Source organism: Poecilia reticulata, linkage group LG19, assembly GCF_000633615.1.
Source record: "Poecilia reticulata strain Guanapo linkage group LG19, Guppy_female_1.0+MT, whole genome shotgun sequence".
Taxonomy (NCBI): Eukaryota; Metazoa; Chordata; class Actinopteri; order Cyprinodontiformes; family Poeciliidae; genus Poecilia; species Poecilia reticulata.
The window spans coordinates 23925450-23941785 of NC_024349.1; the positions used below are offsets into that span (position 1 = coordinate 23925450).

Sequence of the window (16336 nt, forward strand, 5' to 3'; positions counted from 1 at the left end):
CTCCGGTTATGATTTGTAATACTGATACTGATTTATACCTAAAATCTCTGGTACTCCTGGGAGTCCAGTATTGTGTATCGTGTTATTAGCTGGATATGTTGTGTCTTTAATACGCAGCTCCACAATCAAAATAAAAATGTTTTAAAGCCAATATTTAGAGTTTAAAGAGGTGAAAAGAGCCCATTCAACCTCCTAGGTAATAAATATTCCACCATCTTCCCTTTAACGTCAATATCAGATAATTACACGGTTACGCTTACATCTTTTCCTTGACGTTTTTGATGTGACATCGTAAGCGGTTCAATTACTTACCAGCACGTGCTCTGTGGTTAGCGCTCTGAACTGCTCTGACCTCTGCCTCAGCAGGCGTTACTCCCTGCTACGTCTGTCACACTCTCGCTTTTTCATGCGCCTCGTGCGGCAAATGTGGCGCTGTCAGCGCACGGGCTGCAATTTACCGGAGCGACGCCAGAGTAGATGCTTCTCTGGCAGAATCGCACCAACGTTTTAATCCGTTTGCTTTCGCTACGTTAGAAATAAAGCAAGGAGATAATTAAGTTACTGATCTTCAAAAAAAAGAAAAGAGTGAATTCTTGCGGATTGTTATTTAAACACATGGTAAACCAACATGATTGTTAAGCAACTTATTTTAGTTTTATGTAATTGAGCCATGATGTCTAAAATCACTTTGCGCATTTATGCAAATATGATTTAATCCACTTTGTCACCAATTTTACACCACTACAGCAGACGGTTTGATCATCACGCTCCCATTTATGAAGAGGACCAATTCATTTCAACTTAATCTGATCCAGCTCTATAATTGTCGTCATGGAGATTAGTGCCAAGAGAGGAAGGAAGACTTGCATCCACACGCTTTATTAATAAATCCATCGCCAGGGACACACACACGCGTGTTTTGGTGTGTGACAGCAAACTCGTGGTGCTGATGGAACCAGAGATGCTGCTCTCTCCCTGTAAAACACACACACACACATACTCGCGCGCATACACACACCAGCACCAGCATCCAGCTGGAGTAAAACGCAAATGCAAATCAGGAGGTTTCCTGCGTGGGCAGGAGAAAATATGACAACTAAAAGTGTTTCTGCAGACGCAGTTTCATCTTAATTTAAACTGTTATCACAAAATGCTTAAAAGTTGCATGAAAATCTGTGCGTCTCTGACTCGTTTGAACCAACTGAGCGCAGAGCAGATGGTGATGCTGCAGCTGTCAGGGAACAACGTGAAGGGAAAAGCGACCTACCTCTCCTGGTCTGTCTGATCTTTGGGCTCAGCATGGTTGTCATCGCTCTCCCCTCGGCATATTCCCGAACGTCCACACACACACACACACACACACCCCACCCCTGCCTTGCCTCTCTCCTCTTCTTCTCCTCTTCTGACCTTCTGCAGTGCGGCCGGCTGCTAGGGGGTTGGGTGAACCGTGGCGAGGGGAGGAGAATGGAAAGAAAACGGGGGCGGTGAGGGAAGGAAGGAGGAACAACTACAGCTTTTTTTTTTTCTGCCCACACCCAGTGGTCCTCCGCCCCTCCCTGTTACATTATTCATAGCTTTACATCCCCGCCTGTGGGAAGTGAGGAAGTGTCCACCACCGACAAAATGTGCACACATGCAAAGGTCTAGATTTCTTTTTTTTTCTATTCATTTGCCATGAATAGAAAAAAAACCCAAATCCATCCTCATCTTTAACAGAGTACCTCGGTTTTGTTTTAGCCGGAGAACCTTCACTTCAGGACAAGAGCAAACGCCGGCTTAGACAATATGTCGTAATTAGAGCCTCCCGGTGTTCCTATGGGACGTCTCTGAACAACCGGGAGGGCAGAGGGAAAAAAATGGTCCCCTCCAGCAGCTTCCTGTCACCTTGAGCTGCAGCAGCCGGTAGTTAACTGAAGAAACTGAGAGGAAGGGCTGAGCTTAGAAAGAAGAGGAGCGTAGAGAAATCAATAACTCACCAACTTTGATGCGCTAACTTTTAGTTGAAAAGTAGTTCTTCAGTTAAATGCATACCATATAGAGCAAATAAACACAAATGACATGTTCTGGAGTCTATATATTTTAATATTTACAGACAACCAATACAAAAAAATCTTTAATATAGAATTGGTATAATAAGGCTGACAGTCATGAGGAAGACTCCTCATGAGTTGATTGTTGCATCAGTCAAACATTTGGACATGTTATGGTTAAAGGAGCTGGATGTTCACTGAATGTTGCATTCAAACTTACAGTTGGAAAGTTGAGTGGAAAGCAAAAATGCAGTAAGTTTTTTCCAAGTAACTTGATAATCACAGCCTTGAGAGGTCTGAACCAAAGCATATTTATGAGTTTGGGGAAGATTTACGAGGCGACGGCTGCAGCAAGAGTCAAGAGTTTCAATAGCCGCCAATAGAGCGGTAACCATGACATGGAGTACGACTGTCACATTCTTGGTGCTAAGCTGGAATAAGAGGCATACTGAAAATGGAACATGGAAAGCAATTTTAGATGGAATGGTAGAAATGTGAAGTAGTTTCAAAAAGCAGACAAATACAAAAGCTGTTGTCGAGGCGCTATGACAGACATCGGAAATGAGGAACAGGAGTATTGAACGGTGAGACTGTGATGGTTTGTCCTTGTTGTCTTTGCCAGTATCACCACGTCTTCTACTTGCTCAAGTCTAGCTAATTTATCTTTGGAAGTAGCATATGCAGGTTGGGCTCATAGACTGCGGTATTTACAAATGTTGGAACTAGCTAGCTTAGAAACTTACCTATAACTTCTACCCCTGAAGTTTGTTGATTTGATCAAATCTTCCTAAATTCACAATACATTTACACCACAAAATCATAAATGCTGTTTCCCCTTAGACCAGAGCAGACTTAAAAGCGTAAAAAAGTCTAGATGCTTACAAGTTTTTCTGTACATAGTAGGCTAGATGATGGGAGGGCCTTTTCTCAGTGCTAACCAACAAAAAGCTCTTTAATACAGAATTGGTACAATGACCCATACCTTCTCCATAATGTAATATTTGATTATATCTTACTAAACTTACTTGAGTATGAAGTATATGAACATTTATCTTTTATAAAAATGCGGTCGCTGCAAATCTGCAAATACATCAATGGATTCCAGTCCTCATGATTGACAGCTGCTTCCCATCGCCGTCTTCTGTCTTCATTAAAAGATTTACAATAAAAAGTTTGGTTTGCATTTTTGTCTGTGCAGCCGACCAGTCATCACCCTATAACCATTTTTACCATGAAATAAACTCACAAATGACCTACCATCAGAGAGAAGTACAGGAGTTTTTAATATTGCATATATAATTGGACCAAGACAACTGCCTTGTGGCACTCCATGGTTTACAGATTGCTGTCTGAATAGCAGCCATTATCATAGACCAGTTATCTACAGAGATAGCTTTTAATGAACTGTAATTCAGTTTATGATGAGTGTAATCTCACCAGTCCTCCTGAAACACAGAATAATAAGTTTGGGAGAGCAATCTGAAAAATGTATCTAAAGTAGGTTTTGCTTTATTTGAACATAAAATTGAGCAAAATTTGTATCTGTAATGGCAGTACCTTCAAATTTTTAAAAATCTCCTATGGATCAGCAAAAATAAATAAATATTGAGACAAGTTTAGTATTTGGCATCAGCCACAAAGAGTTAATTTATATTTGCTTGAGAATCACCTTTGAAGCTTATTTCTGTTTGCTCTCAGGGCAATTTGATTCGGAGGATTTGCCCATGGTATCATGTGTAAAATGTACCTTTCTTTGCTTGTTAGGAGGCTAACCTGTGAAATTTTTCCACTCTGCCGTCTTTTTGAAGGAAACCCTGAAACCTGCCGTTTGGCGCTGCTCCTGTCGCAGCTGCTTGGCCCTCCTCCGGCGTACAAAGGATAATGGCCTTAGTTTCACTGCAATCGAATCAGAGCTGGCCTCGCGTAAGCCACAGCTGCTCTTATTACAGAGTAAAGAGGGAGAAAGACCCAGAGGGGGAGTGTGTGCCCACACATTACATCCAACCATCTACACACACAGCAAAGATAACAAGCTGGTAAAACCAAGCAGACACAGTCCAAAGCTAAATGGAGTCAAACTAACAGATGGGATCTCACGAGCTGCAACAATAGAAACTAGAAGCTACAACGAAACAACTCCAAACGAACAATTTTTATTAAAAAGCCGTTAAAGGTGGTGTTTGGTTTAAAACTGAGACTGGGTTACAGGCTGGGTGTGGTTCAGGGTCTGTCTCTCTCCAGATTGATCAGGTGTCATCAGACCCTGGAACGGTGGACAATGAAAGCAAGCAGAGGGAAGAGAACATTGTAAAGCCCAAATAGCAAAAGCCAGCCCACAACCAGAAATTCTGTTTTTCTTTAGCCATAACCACATGGCTTTTTATAGACGAGCTTGTCTCAAAGTCGGGTCTTTTCTCTGCAGCTTGGAGTGATGGGAAGGGTTGGACGCAGGGTGGAGGTTTTCTGTTTTACTGTTGACTTTTTTCCATCCATCTTGTGTACATCGAGTTTTGTTTCCTTTTTGATTACCTTAGATCTAACCATATTCAGTTAATTTCTTTGTGCCTTTTATTGTTACAAGGATGTTTTCATTCCTTTATGTTTACCTTTGCATTTTAGTGTATTCTCAGTAGTTCCAGGTCTTTCCTTTTTGGTGTTTGGATCCTTTTATATACTTCACTATTCTGCTAATGTTAAAAAAACGCAATTTCACAATTCCAGTGTTTCTGTTATATAAGGAACACAATTCAGATCACATGCAACTAATTTTGTTCGCACTATAACTCATTAAATAACTTGACGAGCCATGATCCTCCAACTACTTCCTGTCATCATCATCTTCGTGGCTTGTGCCAGTGGTCACATCCAGTTGTTGATCATGTGACTAGTGTGATGCGAAAAGAGTGTTTCCATTGCAGTTTTGCAAAATAAACCAGTTTCAGTATGGCCGCAAAACCACCCCATCCTAGTGCCAAAACATTCTATCGAAAAACTATTTTTTTGTGAAACTGGCATGTTTCCATTGAGTACGGTAAATGTATTTTCAAAATGTCAATTTCAAAATGGCGCCATTACATGGTCATTGGAGACGCAGCTAATGAGTACAGTATGAATGGGTTAGCTAAGGCAGTCATAACATCTTCAGTAGTGACCAGGAGATCAAATTGCTGGTCCTAAAGTCAACAATTGCTTGTTTTTGGCTCAATGGTTTGCAACATTCATGTCATAAAGAGTACCCAAGATGTGTACTTGTGGAATGAGGCTAGCTAGCATAACTCTGTCCGTCTCAGATGTCTGGAATTGTGTTCCTCTGTCACCTGACATCTGAGGTCACATAATGTCAAGACGGATGTCGCTCCGAATGCTAATAAGAGCCTCGGAATCCACAATGTTTGGAAAACCTTTTAAAATATTGATACTGACCATGATTAATATTTCATAGTGGTGCTGGAGGGCTGTTCCAAAACACACACTGCTGGGTGGCTGCTGAAGGTGTGACTGTTGACTTAGCATTACTTATTGATCACTTCTGACCAAATGCATTAAAACTAAGCCGCCAGTGAATTCAGACGGGTTGCTGGGATCTAAAATAAACTTTGTTTTATCTAGAAGCACATTTTCCAATGGTTTGGAGGTAAATATCTTTACAGCATGTTGATTTGAGGTAAGGTAATTGTATTTATATAGCACATTTTCAGCAAAAAGGCAATTCAAAGTGAGGCACTCTTTAATTCAAAACACATTTTTACTTAATTCTGTTGTCAATTAGAAAATCAAATATTACCAAGAGCCAGTTTATAGATGTCACAAAGTCTCAAAAGTATTTGGATTAGTTAGGCTGCGCTGATCATATAAACTTGCAATTTGACATTTTGAAAATAAATTCCTTTAATGACAACCTGAAAATTAAAAAGAAAATGTTTTTATTAAAAAGTTATGGCTTTTATTTCGCAAAACTGTGGTGGAAAGACTTTTTGCATCATAATATATTTAAAGGGAACGCTGCAATTGCGAATTTTGATTTATTTATTTTTTAACATTAGCTGAATATTCTCAGTTTTGCACACATTTGTAGTGAAATCACAGCTAGTGGTGAGTACACTCTTGCCAATCATTTAATGGTTAATATTTTGGTTAGCATTTTGCTGACTTTGAAAACGTTTAGCGCACTTAGCTTCACCTAAGTTGATTTTTCCAAATAAATTCAAAGGTGATAAATTACTTGGTGGTTTTGTAAACTTTCACATGAATAAATTTCAACATGTATGTTGAAGTTTTGGTTATAATCCCTAAGAATTTTTGAAGTAGTTGGATGTTTACATTCATGCTCTTATTTTGAATAAGAGCTGTCTACACAGCAGTTCCTTTCCTCTCCTCAGATATACATTGTTGCCACTCATTTTGTCTCCTGGTGGGTATTAAGATGTTTGAATTTAGCACATTAGCATTAGCGTCTGCTAAACACCATGTTGGTTTAGCATTGTAGCTTTAGTATGATGTTTATGATTTGTCCTTTAGGGATAGTACAGCTAACCTTTTAGCTAACAGTGTGCATCACTGGTAGCTGAGACTTTTGCCACTGAATAACTTCAGTTAGGATATAGCTTAATAAGATTTAATGCTGATCAACTTGATCTCATCTCACATCCTTAAATAGAATGAATTAAGTGCAGAGAGGAGAGAAGTAGGATTGTGTGAAGACTTTCAGGTATTTCCCCAGTGGCGGTCTCCCTCGTGTGCTGCCTGTCTGGTTCTCTGACCCTGGTTCTGCCCTCCATTACCTTCCACCTGTTCTCTGTCACTGACAATTAGCAAAAGGGCCATGGCTTCATCCACTAATGACTCTGAGAGGAGCAGACAGGATAGCAGCCGTCCGTCTGCGGTTACTCCTCTCTGTCATTTCAAATGAATGTTGAGTCTTTGCAACTGTCTCTTTTTACGACATCTGTTTTCTTTTTATTGTGAAAAATATAAGAAACCTTCAAACGTACTTTCACACCTTTTATAAAAATGATCCTCCTTCCTCATATATTTTTGATTTCCAGATCTACTTTCTTTACCTTCAGTTTTGTGAAAATGTATTTTCTACCAACAGGCTGTTTTTTATTTTTTGTTACTCATAAATAAAATAATATAGAAAATAATAGAAAAATAATATCATACAAAGATAACCTGAGTAAATTACAAATGTTGTTTTCAAGTGACAAATTCATTTATTAAAGAAAATAATAAATGAATTATTTATTTATGCCCTATAATGTGAAATCATATTGAAAATTAAATTTTTATCATTTAATTTAACAGATTATGTTATTTTGCTGTGTAGCATAAAGAAAATACATTAACAGAGCTAAAAATTGTTTCAAATTTAAGAAAAAAAAAACAAGGAAATTGACTTTTTGAGTGCAGAAAATTTCCTTTTTCCTTGAAAATTTCTGAGATTCATCTCAAACTTTTGGAGTTCTTTTGGCAGAAATTTACTACCTCTTTTCTTCCCCCCCGTATCTGCAATGGCCCAAAAAGACCATCATACTGTTCTCATTGATCCAAAGTGAGAAATGAATAAAAAGAGAAAAAATAAAACTTGCGTTTCCTTTCAAACTGTAGAGTCAAAACAACATTCCTACATCAATTGTTATAAGAACCCAAAACAAAGCAGAAAAATAAAGACGCCTTCACTGTGATTGGATTTTTATTGCAAATAATCTAATAAGGTGGTAGTGACCAAAAGCGTCTGCAGTCAGCCTTTGCTGCCCTCTAGCGGATTACAACTATCAAAACATGCAGTGCTGCGTTTTAAATATCAAATATTTGATTTAAAATATTGCAGAAAACCTATTTAAAAAAAAAATAATTTTATTAAAAAAAGTTAAGCTTATATATCTAGATTCATTAAACATGCAGCGTAACATTTAAAGCGCTTATTTCTTTAAGTCTTTTGAGCCTTAGAAAATGTTCTTTAATCTCAGATGTGAGGCTTTGAGCGTTATGACCTACACAGTCGAGCCTCCATGAACACGGTGATCCACCTGTGTTTGGAAAGTTTTACAGAACAAATAGATCTGTCCAAAGTAATCTGGCCCTAAGTAGAAATGTAATTTTCTCTGCAGATGACTACCACCGATGTAGAATGCAGAAAATGCATCCTAAAGTTGGCTAAAAAGATTCCAAAAAATCTAAAGAAATGTAAGAACAGATTGGTCATCCCTTGATGATGCAGCAAGGAATTGTGGGAAGTTTAACTGAAGCAGAGAAAAAGTGCTAAAGTAATTTATTTTTAGTTATTTTTTCGACCCAAGGTCTCGAAAGGTATTAAAATATATATGTCAGTAAATATCTAATTTCGGATATCGGCCCAAATTTTCACGCCGGTTCATCCTTACATTTTATCCCAGCTTAAATGTTGGTGTATAATATTACTATTTTTTTATTTTTGTATTCTTAAATTTTACATTAAATATTCTTCCAATATTTGATTATTTCTGAAAATCATTTTTATTTGTGTTGGCATAAAAACCAAATCGTTTATTAAATTAGTGTATATTAATTCATATTAGATGTGCTTTAACAAAAACCCAAAGCAACTCTCACCCAACCAGCATTACATGCATCCACTGTTAAAATGGATCGAGGATAAATAATGCTCTCACTCACTTCATTGTGAGTTGCGTGATTGCATTTTTAAAGTCAACCAACTCCTTTCCCCCACCCCATCGGGTGGCTAGAGGTCGTAGCCGTCTGTGCAGTTCAACTTCTCCCTTTCGATTTTAAAAGTCTCCAGGCAATTCTGACACAGAAGGCTCTCCTTGACCACGTGGAAACGGTCCGCTTTCGACCACTTCTTGACTCCAGGCATCTCCGTGTATTTGATGGGGTTCCCTTCCAGGTTGACCTTCTCCAGCTTCTTCAGCTTGCCGATGCAGGTGGGCATGATGACGAAGCGGTTGTAGGACAGGCCGAGGTAGCGCAGCTCCTTCAGGTTGCCGATGGAGTTGGGCAGAGCTTTCAGCTGATTGAGTCCCAGGTTGAGGATGTGGAGGTTGCTCAGCTTGCCGATCTCGATGGGGAGGCACGTCAGACGGTTGTTGCACAGGTTCAAGACCGTCAGACCCGTAAGGCTTTTGATGGTTTGAGGGATTTCATCTAGCTGCAATCAGAGAAGCAACATAGTCATGGTCACACAGTTTAGCTGCCGCTTCCTAACCAGATGAGTCATAATCTGGAAATTGAGTAACTACGACGGCGTGGAAGGAGTACATTTCCGTCAAAAAAACTCCAGAAATTTTGAGATTAAGCTCAGACATTTTCTAGAAGAAAAGAGGAAATTTCTCAGCTCTGAAAGTCGAAAATTTGCTAGAAATAAAATTGAAATTTTGAGATTAATCCACAAAATTTGACAAACATTTTTGAGTTCCAAAACTCTAAAATGTGCTGGAGAAAGAAAACAAAAATTTTAAGATTAATCTCAGGAATTGTTTTAGGAAACTCAGAAATTTCAAGTCTTTTTTTTTAGAAATTAATCTCAAAATGTGTTTTGTAATTAAAATGTTTAGTTTTCGAACTCAAATTTCCAAAATTGTCTAGAAGATTCTCAAAATGTGAGTTTTCTTTTCATTAAGATTTTGAATTTTCAAACTCCTAAATTCCAAGATTTTTCTAGAATATTTCTGAGATTAATTTCAAAATTTTAGTTTTGTTTTTTTTTAAAGGAAATTTTCAAACTCTGAAATTCCCAAGGTTTTCCGGAAAATTTCTAAGATTAATCTAAAAATGTGAGTTTTATTGGCAAGTTTTTTTTTTTTCTTCAATCTGCCATGACTGTAATACGCCTTTATGAATAATTTAAGGGATTATGGTTCTAAAAACCAAAGAATATTTTATTAAGCTTTTAACATTTTAAAATTATATTATGACAGATAATCCAGATAATCTGGCATAAAAATAAAAGAGCTCCTCTGCCTCTGATCCCAGTACTAACTGCAGAAAAACACTATTCAGTCAGAAGCAACCAATCACAGCCAGGAGGAGGGTTTTGGTGCTGTCGATCACTCTCCAGTAGCTGGTTCACCACAACATACCCTGCTGCTAATGCTAAGCAGAGGTAGCATCCAGTTAAATGGACTGAACTTATATAGCGCTTTTCCAGTCATTTTGACCACTCAAAACACTTTACACTAGAGTCACATTCACCCATTTGCACTCACAAACACACATTTATACACTGACATGCAGATCGGTGGGCGATTTGGGGTTAGGTGCCCAGGGGCACATTGACATGTGGCAGGAGGAAGCTGGAATCGAACCTCCAACCTTGCGATTGCAAGACGATTACTCTACCCACAGAGCCACAGTCGCCCCCATGTTGTTGATCATGTGACTCGTGTGATGTGAAACAGTGTTTCCATTGCAGTTTTGTGAAATGCACCAATTTCAATACGCCTGAAAAGTCAATTCATCCTAATTCTAGTCTGGATTTAAACTTTAAAATCTGAAACTTGTCATCACTGTTCTGTATTTTCCCACTGTCGTGTAATGTTTCCTTTTTGGTTGGTTGTGTGCACTCTCATGTAAATTCAGGTCTATTTGTTTGCAAAAACAAATAGACTTGACTTTACTAAAACATACTGCCAGAGATGCAGTGAAGCTTATTTATGTGCTAGAATGGCTCAGAGTCCAGACTTTAAATGAAATCTGTGGTAAGATTTAAAAGACGGGATTTTACAGATGCTCACCATCCAGTTTAAATGAAAAACTCTGGTGTAGCTGTGCAAAGCTGAAAAAGACTCGTCTTAAAAAATTATGGAAAAAATGGTATGAACACTTGTCACAAAATATTTTCTTTTCAATCTTGAATAATATGGTTAAATATTTCAGAAAACATTTTTCTTCTTAAAGTGAAGTCTACTTTAAATACATATGATGTAATTCAACACTAACAGTTAAAGTTTAAATCCAGAAAACCACAGAAATCACATGCATGGACTTGAAACCTCTGGGAGACCAACAGCGATTTTACACAAACACTATACTTTGAAAAGTTGGGGGGGGAATGCAAGGCTCATTCTGTTCTGCAGGATTTCAGCAAAAACTTTGTGTCCTAACGTCTCTCCTCCATCACATTAATGTAAATGTTCTACTTCAGTTAATCGTCTCGAAAAGACTCCCAACTAGTGAAAAGGATTCATCTCCTGACCAATCCCCCTCTGTCTTCCGGTCATACTCACATAGTTGCTGTGCAGATCCAACACCGTGGTGCTGTCGAAGTGTTCTATGAAAGGTGGGAGCTTCTTCAGCAGGTTCCTGCTCAGATTCAGTTCACCAATGTCCATCACCTTTTGGATACAAGCAGGCACCGTGGTGAGGCCTTTGTAGCCGAGGTCCAGCCTCCGTCTGCCGTCCAGCGTCAAGTCCACACATTTCTGAACCGCTTTCAGAGTAAGTGGCTTGGGCTTTTTACCGCCTTTCTTCTTCTTGACCATACTGCTGCAGAACACAGATAGCAGTCAGAAAAAACGGACGGTTAAATATGATCTTCAGGCTTCATCTTGGTCCTCAGATGAACTTAGTTTAGTTCTATGACGACGCAGTTAAAAAAAACACCCAGCAAGAAACTTTAGTATAAAACAACAAATCTGGTCACTTACCAGGATTAATGAGGCTGGATCTTTGGACTGACGGCATCACAGACCATGAAAGAATTGTTCTTGTTAAAAACGGCCACAAGAAAGAGTCTGAATATAAGCTGTTAGAGCGTCAACGTATTTCTCACTTGGCCACACAGGCCGTTTGTTTTTATCCGTTCCCTAGCAACTTTTGTTTGATGTGGACGGACTTTAGAGCCCTGACTGTCCAACTTGTGCAGTGGAACTGGTTGTTCCTTTGGGGAACTAAGATTTTTATATTTTTATTTAAATTACAGAATCTGTTTCCATGACAACAGAATAAGTCTATTTTAAAAACAAACTTTCGCACTGCTATCTACAGCCTGAAGACAGCAGAAAGGATTAACAATGTTTATTGATGATTCCACTTAAAAATATTATATAAAAACTGAACTTCACATTCCAGTGACTTTTCACAAAAAAGTTTTATTATTCAAACAAAAGCTAACTTCAATCAAAACAAAAATAATTTTTGATCAAAATGTTTAGAATTGTAATGAATTTTGTAATGGAATATTTCATTCTGGAAAAATGAAAAAAAAAAAAAAAACGGCTTTGGGTAATATGACATAACACAAATGATGAGCAAGACGGAAAATTTCTTAAAAGCTTATGAAGTGCAGCAGAGTACCAAGCCTCTAAAAAGCATAGGACACTATGAGGTGTGATGATTTCTGTTGCTTTAAAAAGTAGCATCTTTGTGCCAGCAGGGGGCGGTGTCAGCTTGACAATAAACTCCATCAAAGAAGATACAGAAAAACATAAATAGTTGTTAGATAATAGCAATACATGTAAAACATTTTTTTTATGAGGAAGACATAGAAAAGTGGATAAACAGGCAACTTAAACAGCATTATCATTTAAAATGTTACAAAAAAGGAGAAATGGTTAAAACATTACAGTTGTGGAATAAAAGTTGATTATGTTGCACAAAGTCAAACAAAATAGTAAAATGAAAAAAAGATGGCCATCCAAGCCATAAATTGGAACTGTCATAGTGTTTTTAATAGAAAAAGCACAAGCACAGCTGGCAGTCACACAGTGGAAAAAAAAATAACTCTAAAAAGCCATATTATTAGTGAGGATAAACAGAATACTAACTTCTGTTTACTTTGGCTCTGTAGGTGACTTCAGAATATAACCACATGGGATCGTCGCTCATCCAACCTGGATGACTCATGGCAAGTTTGTGCAACTCGGCTGTTGTATGTGAAAGTTTCATGCAGTTTATGGGGCTTGGTCACGCCCCCTAAACATGCTCAAAAACTGAAGATTTTGATAACTTTTAATTCCCCATCCGTTAGGATTTGTTGTACAATCATAAGGGGGTAACATTTAATTCTTATATTATGAACAAAACTCCTAAAAATGTTTATATGTGTGGTGTCTTTGGTTTGGAAAATCAGTCAATTTTAAAATTTTGCAGTGTGAACCAAGAATTCTCGAAGGTATGCAGCATCTTGCTGGAAACACTAAAATATCTTGGCTTCCTCGAGAAGTACATCCTGCTCTTTCTTTTTTTGTAGACGGCTTGTCTGAGTCTCCAATCCAGTCTGTTGCCCAGTTGAACCACAAGGTATTTATACACCTCCAACTAGGGGTGCACCAATCGGCCGGTAGTTGTATGTGAAGTAAGCGGTCTAAAAATCTGCCGCTGTCCTCTTCGGCTCTCCCGTGAGAGAGGTTTGACTGAAATACCGGCCCACCAGGTCATGTTATAGAATTAACAATAGTCACCCCAATGTTGCCAACTCAGCGACTTTCTTGCTATATTTAGTAACATTTAAGGCAAAAAAAAATTTGTATCAACTGATACCGATCGGCCGGAAAACTGCAGTCGGTGCACCCCTACCTCCGCTTCTTCTCCTGTGTTGAAAGTAGGGTTTGACCCCTTTTTTTAAAAGGGTCAAACCCTTTGTGATTCGAAATAATCACATTATTTTGAATGTGATTTGCTCACATTCAAAATAAGATTATTGGTTGATGACGATGTTGGACTGGTCCTTTTCAAGCAGAGTGGGGAAGTGTTATGGAGTCGATATGTGTGATGCAGACAGACCTCTGCTGAGGAAATGCTGAAACTGAACCACAGAGTACTTCCAACTGATTTCGTTCAAAGGTGTGAACACTTGTCTGTTAATACCCAATAGTAAGTCCCGCCCACTCCTCACAACTCTTTGGACTCACTACTGCCCAGTTCTCTGTCTAACAGGTCCGGAAAACCCCCAGAAACTCGAGTCTTACCCTAGAGATAGTTTGTGGAGAATTATCTGTTTAAACTGGAGTCGGAAAGGACTCGTCTAGCTCTGACTACCTTCGATCCAGAAGTTATGACCCTTTGCAGTTGAAGAGCAATCCGCTGAGTAGCCCTCACAGCGACATAACCCCTACAACCACTCCTGTTAACGGTAGCTCCTCTCCTAAAATAACGGCACTTGTTAACGGCTAGATTAAATTTAGTGACTTAGATTTAAGTCCCAGGGTCATTATTTTAACACTCACCAGAGGAAAACACAAAGCCATCCATTCTCTAGAATCATGTATGTTAACTTTACCACAATTAGGAGAACCAACAATAATTAAGACTGACACAATTAAACTCACTGTTCACAATTCTCATTAGAATTTTTAGGATTATAATTTTATTAAGCAAGCTTTAGCAGGGGCATATGACAACCGATTAAATTCCCAAGAGTTATAAAAGAAATAAAGTTATGATGAAATCAACTAGGATCATTCACATCCTATCCTTGTTCTTATCCCTAACCTATTTCACTAAATTCACTGAGCGAGGCTTTTGGGGAAAGCAGGTCGACTCATACCTGATGGTCCTTGTTCTCGGCAGCTGTAATCTGTTAGATGTCCTTGGACAGAGTCCTTGTCCAGCCGGAGCAAGGTCCTCTTTAATGAAGAGAAGCGGAGAGAAGACTCACGCTTTCCATTAAACGTGCAGACTCTTTATCTTTAAAAGACCTCCGTCCCTTTTCCAAGTCGGCTGCGATGATTTTAGAGAGCGTTGGGTAGAAGCAGAGGAATGCCAAACTCTGTCCGTCTCTCTCAAAGTTTCCCTTTTTTAGTTCTCAGTGTCAGCATTAGGGAAAGATAGGCTAGATTATTGATTTTACTTATTTGATTATTTCTGCTAGTGAATGAAGCTGTACTGACCCTTGCAAAATTGCCTTACTAATAAAATAATTAGCATTTAAGAAAATCTAAAAGATGTTGTGGACATTCAATTAATGAGTCACCTTAAAGTTCTTTGATGGTTGTGAAATAGCTATGAAGTTTGATTCTGGGAGGAAAAAGTAGAAATGTTTTATAGGTTGCTTTTAGCCAAAACTAAAATAATGACCTTGGGACTTAACTCTAAGTCACTAAATTTAATCTAGCCGTTAACAAGTGCCGTTATTTTAGGAGAGGAGCTACCGTTAACAGGAGTGGTTGTAGGGGTTATGTCGCTGTGAGGGCTACTCAGCGGATTGCYCCYCAACTGTAAAAGGTCATAACTTCTGGAYCGAAGGTAGTCAGAGCTAGACGAGTCCTTTCCGACYCCAGTTTAAACAGATWATTCWCCACAAACTATBGCTAGGGTAAGACCCGAGTTTCTGGGGATTTTCCGGACCTGTTAGACAGAGAACTGGGCAGTAGTGAGTCCGAAGGGTTGTGAGGAGTAGGCGGGACTTACTATTGGGTAGTAACAGACACACTTCAGATTGTAGCTTTTTAAGTTTTATACCCCCAAACGTTTCCTTTTCCAATTAATTATGCAGAATAAATGTCTCATTAAAGGCAAGGAATTATTTATTGCAGCCCTACCTCAAAAAGCCACCATTTTAACAGCGGTGTGTACACTTTGGACAGACACTGTACTTTTCCTTCTTCATTATTCTTCAAACCATCTAATTGAAAACTAGAGAAGCAGAGATAAGTGACAGACTGTAGGACATGTTTTGGAAAGCTGGCACCGTGGGGGCAGAGCCAGTCCTGTGTTTATTTAAAGGATTTCCTTTTTTCTAAACTGTGTGGCTGCTGTGTTGCCTTTGTTTTAGCGCGACAAAATCAAAGGGCTCCTTTTGGTTTTGTATATTTTTTCCTTCACATTTCACTTGGGCAAGCCTATTGTAGACTGGACGTAATGTTTGCCAGGGCTCTGAGAAACCTTTTCTAAATGTCTCTTCAAGTCAAACTGTTGGGTTGGAGTTTTAAGCGCTGACAGGTTGACGCAATGCGAAAATCAAAGAGTCAGAATTATAAATGGAGTTAAGGAAAACCATTTATTATTTCTATTTGTTCAATGGGACAAAAAAAATCTGTAAATTAAATTTCAGTTCCTTACATGCAGGATGGTCAGGGTTCTATTCTTGAGCTTCTTTGCTTTATCATCCATAAACGACAACAAACACGAGGCAGAACAAAACTCCTCAGTAGCTGCAATGTGGTTAAACTTGGTGAATATTCCATTAATGTTGAAGAAACACAATTTCACAATTGTGAAATTGCATTTCTTATTTCTGCTAAATAAGAAATGTAATAAAAATCACACATGAATTAACCCGTTTTTGCAATATGTCTTTAAAAATCATGCCTGGCCATAATCCTCCTACCATTTCCTGTCGTCTTCTCCGCCTGTAGTAATATCTGGTT

At 38.5% G+C, this 16336-nt stretch overlaps 2 protein-coding genes and 1 long non-coding RNA gene across 4 annotated transcripts in view; 1 reads left to right on the forward strand and 2 right to left on the reverse strand.

Moving 5' to 3' along the window:
* The window catches only part of arhgap22b (Rho GTPase activating protein 22b), a 29660-nt gene extending 28189 nt beyond the window's left edge, over positions 1–1471 (reverse strand). The window contains exon 1 of the mRNA XM_008437934.2: positions 1268–1471. Within this exon, the coding sequence (XP_008436156.1) occupies positions 1268–1310 (43 nt within the window). The 5' untranslated portion in view covers positions 1311–1471. The remainder of the gene's footprint in view (positions 1–1267) is intronic.
* The window catches only part of LOC108167289 (uncharacterized), a 74203-nt gene that overhangs the window by 9990 nt on the left and 47877 nt on the right, over positions 1–16336 (forward strand). The window lies entirely within an intron of this gene.
* lrrc18b (leucine rich repeat containing 18b) lies at positions 7705–11880 on the reverse strand. 2 transcript variants are annotated; one of them, XM_008437938.2, is made up of 3 exons: positions 11675–11880; positions 11255–11510; positions 7705–9177 (listed from the first exon to the last, which is right to left on the reverse strand). In XM_008437938.2, exons 2-3 carry the CDS (start codon positions 11507–11509, stop codon positions 8752–8754), a joined length of 681 nt encoding a protein of 226 aa, XP_008436160.1. In that variant the 5' UTR covers position 11510; positions 11675–11880; the 3' UTR covers positions 7705–8751. The 2 variants fall into 2 exon arrangements, with proteins under 2 accessions (XP_008436160.1, XP_008436159.1); XM_008437937.2 differs by having other exon boundaries at positions 11255–11513; positions 11675–11879.

Excerpts from the sequence above, each read along its gene's own strand:
- lrrc18b (XM_008437938.2), bottom strand. The coding sequence starts at position 11,509 with ATGGTCAAGAAGAAGAAAGGCGGTAAAAAGCCCAAGCCACTTACTCTG. Across the intron at positions 9,178-11,254 it reads TGGATCTGCACAGCAACTAT|CTAGATGAAATCCCTCAAAC; the intron begins GTGAGTATGACC and ends CTCTGATTGCAG.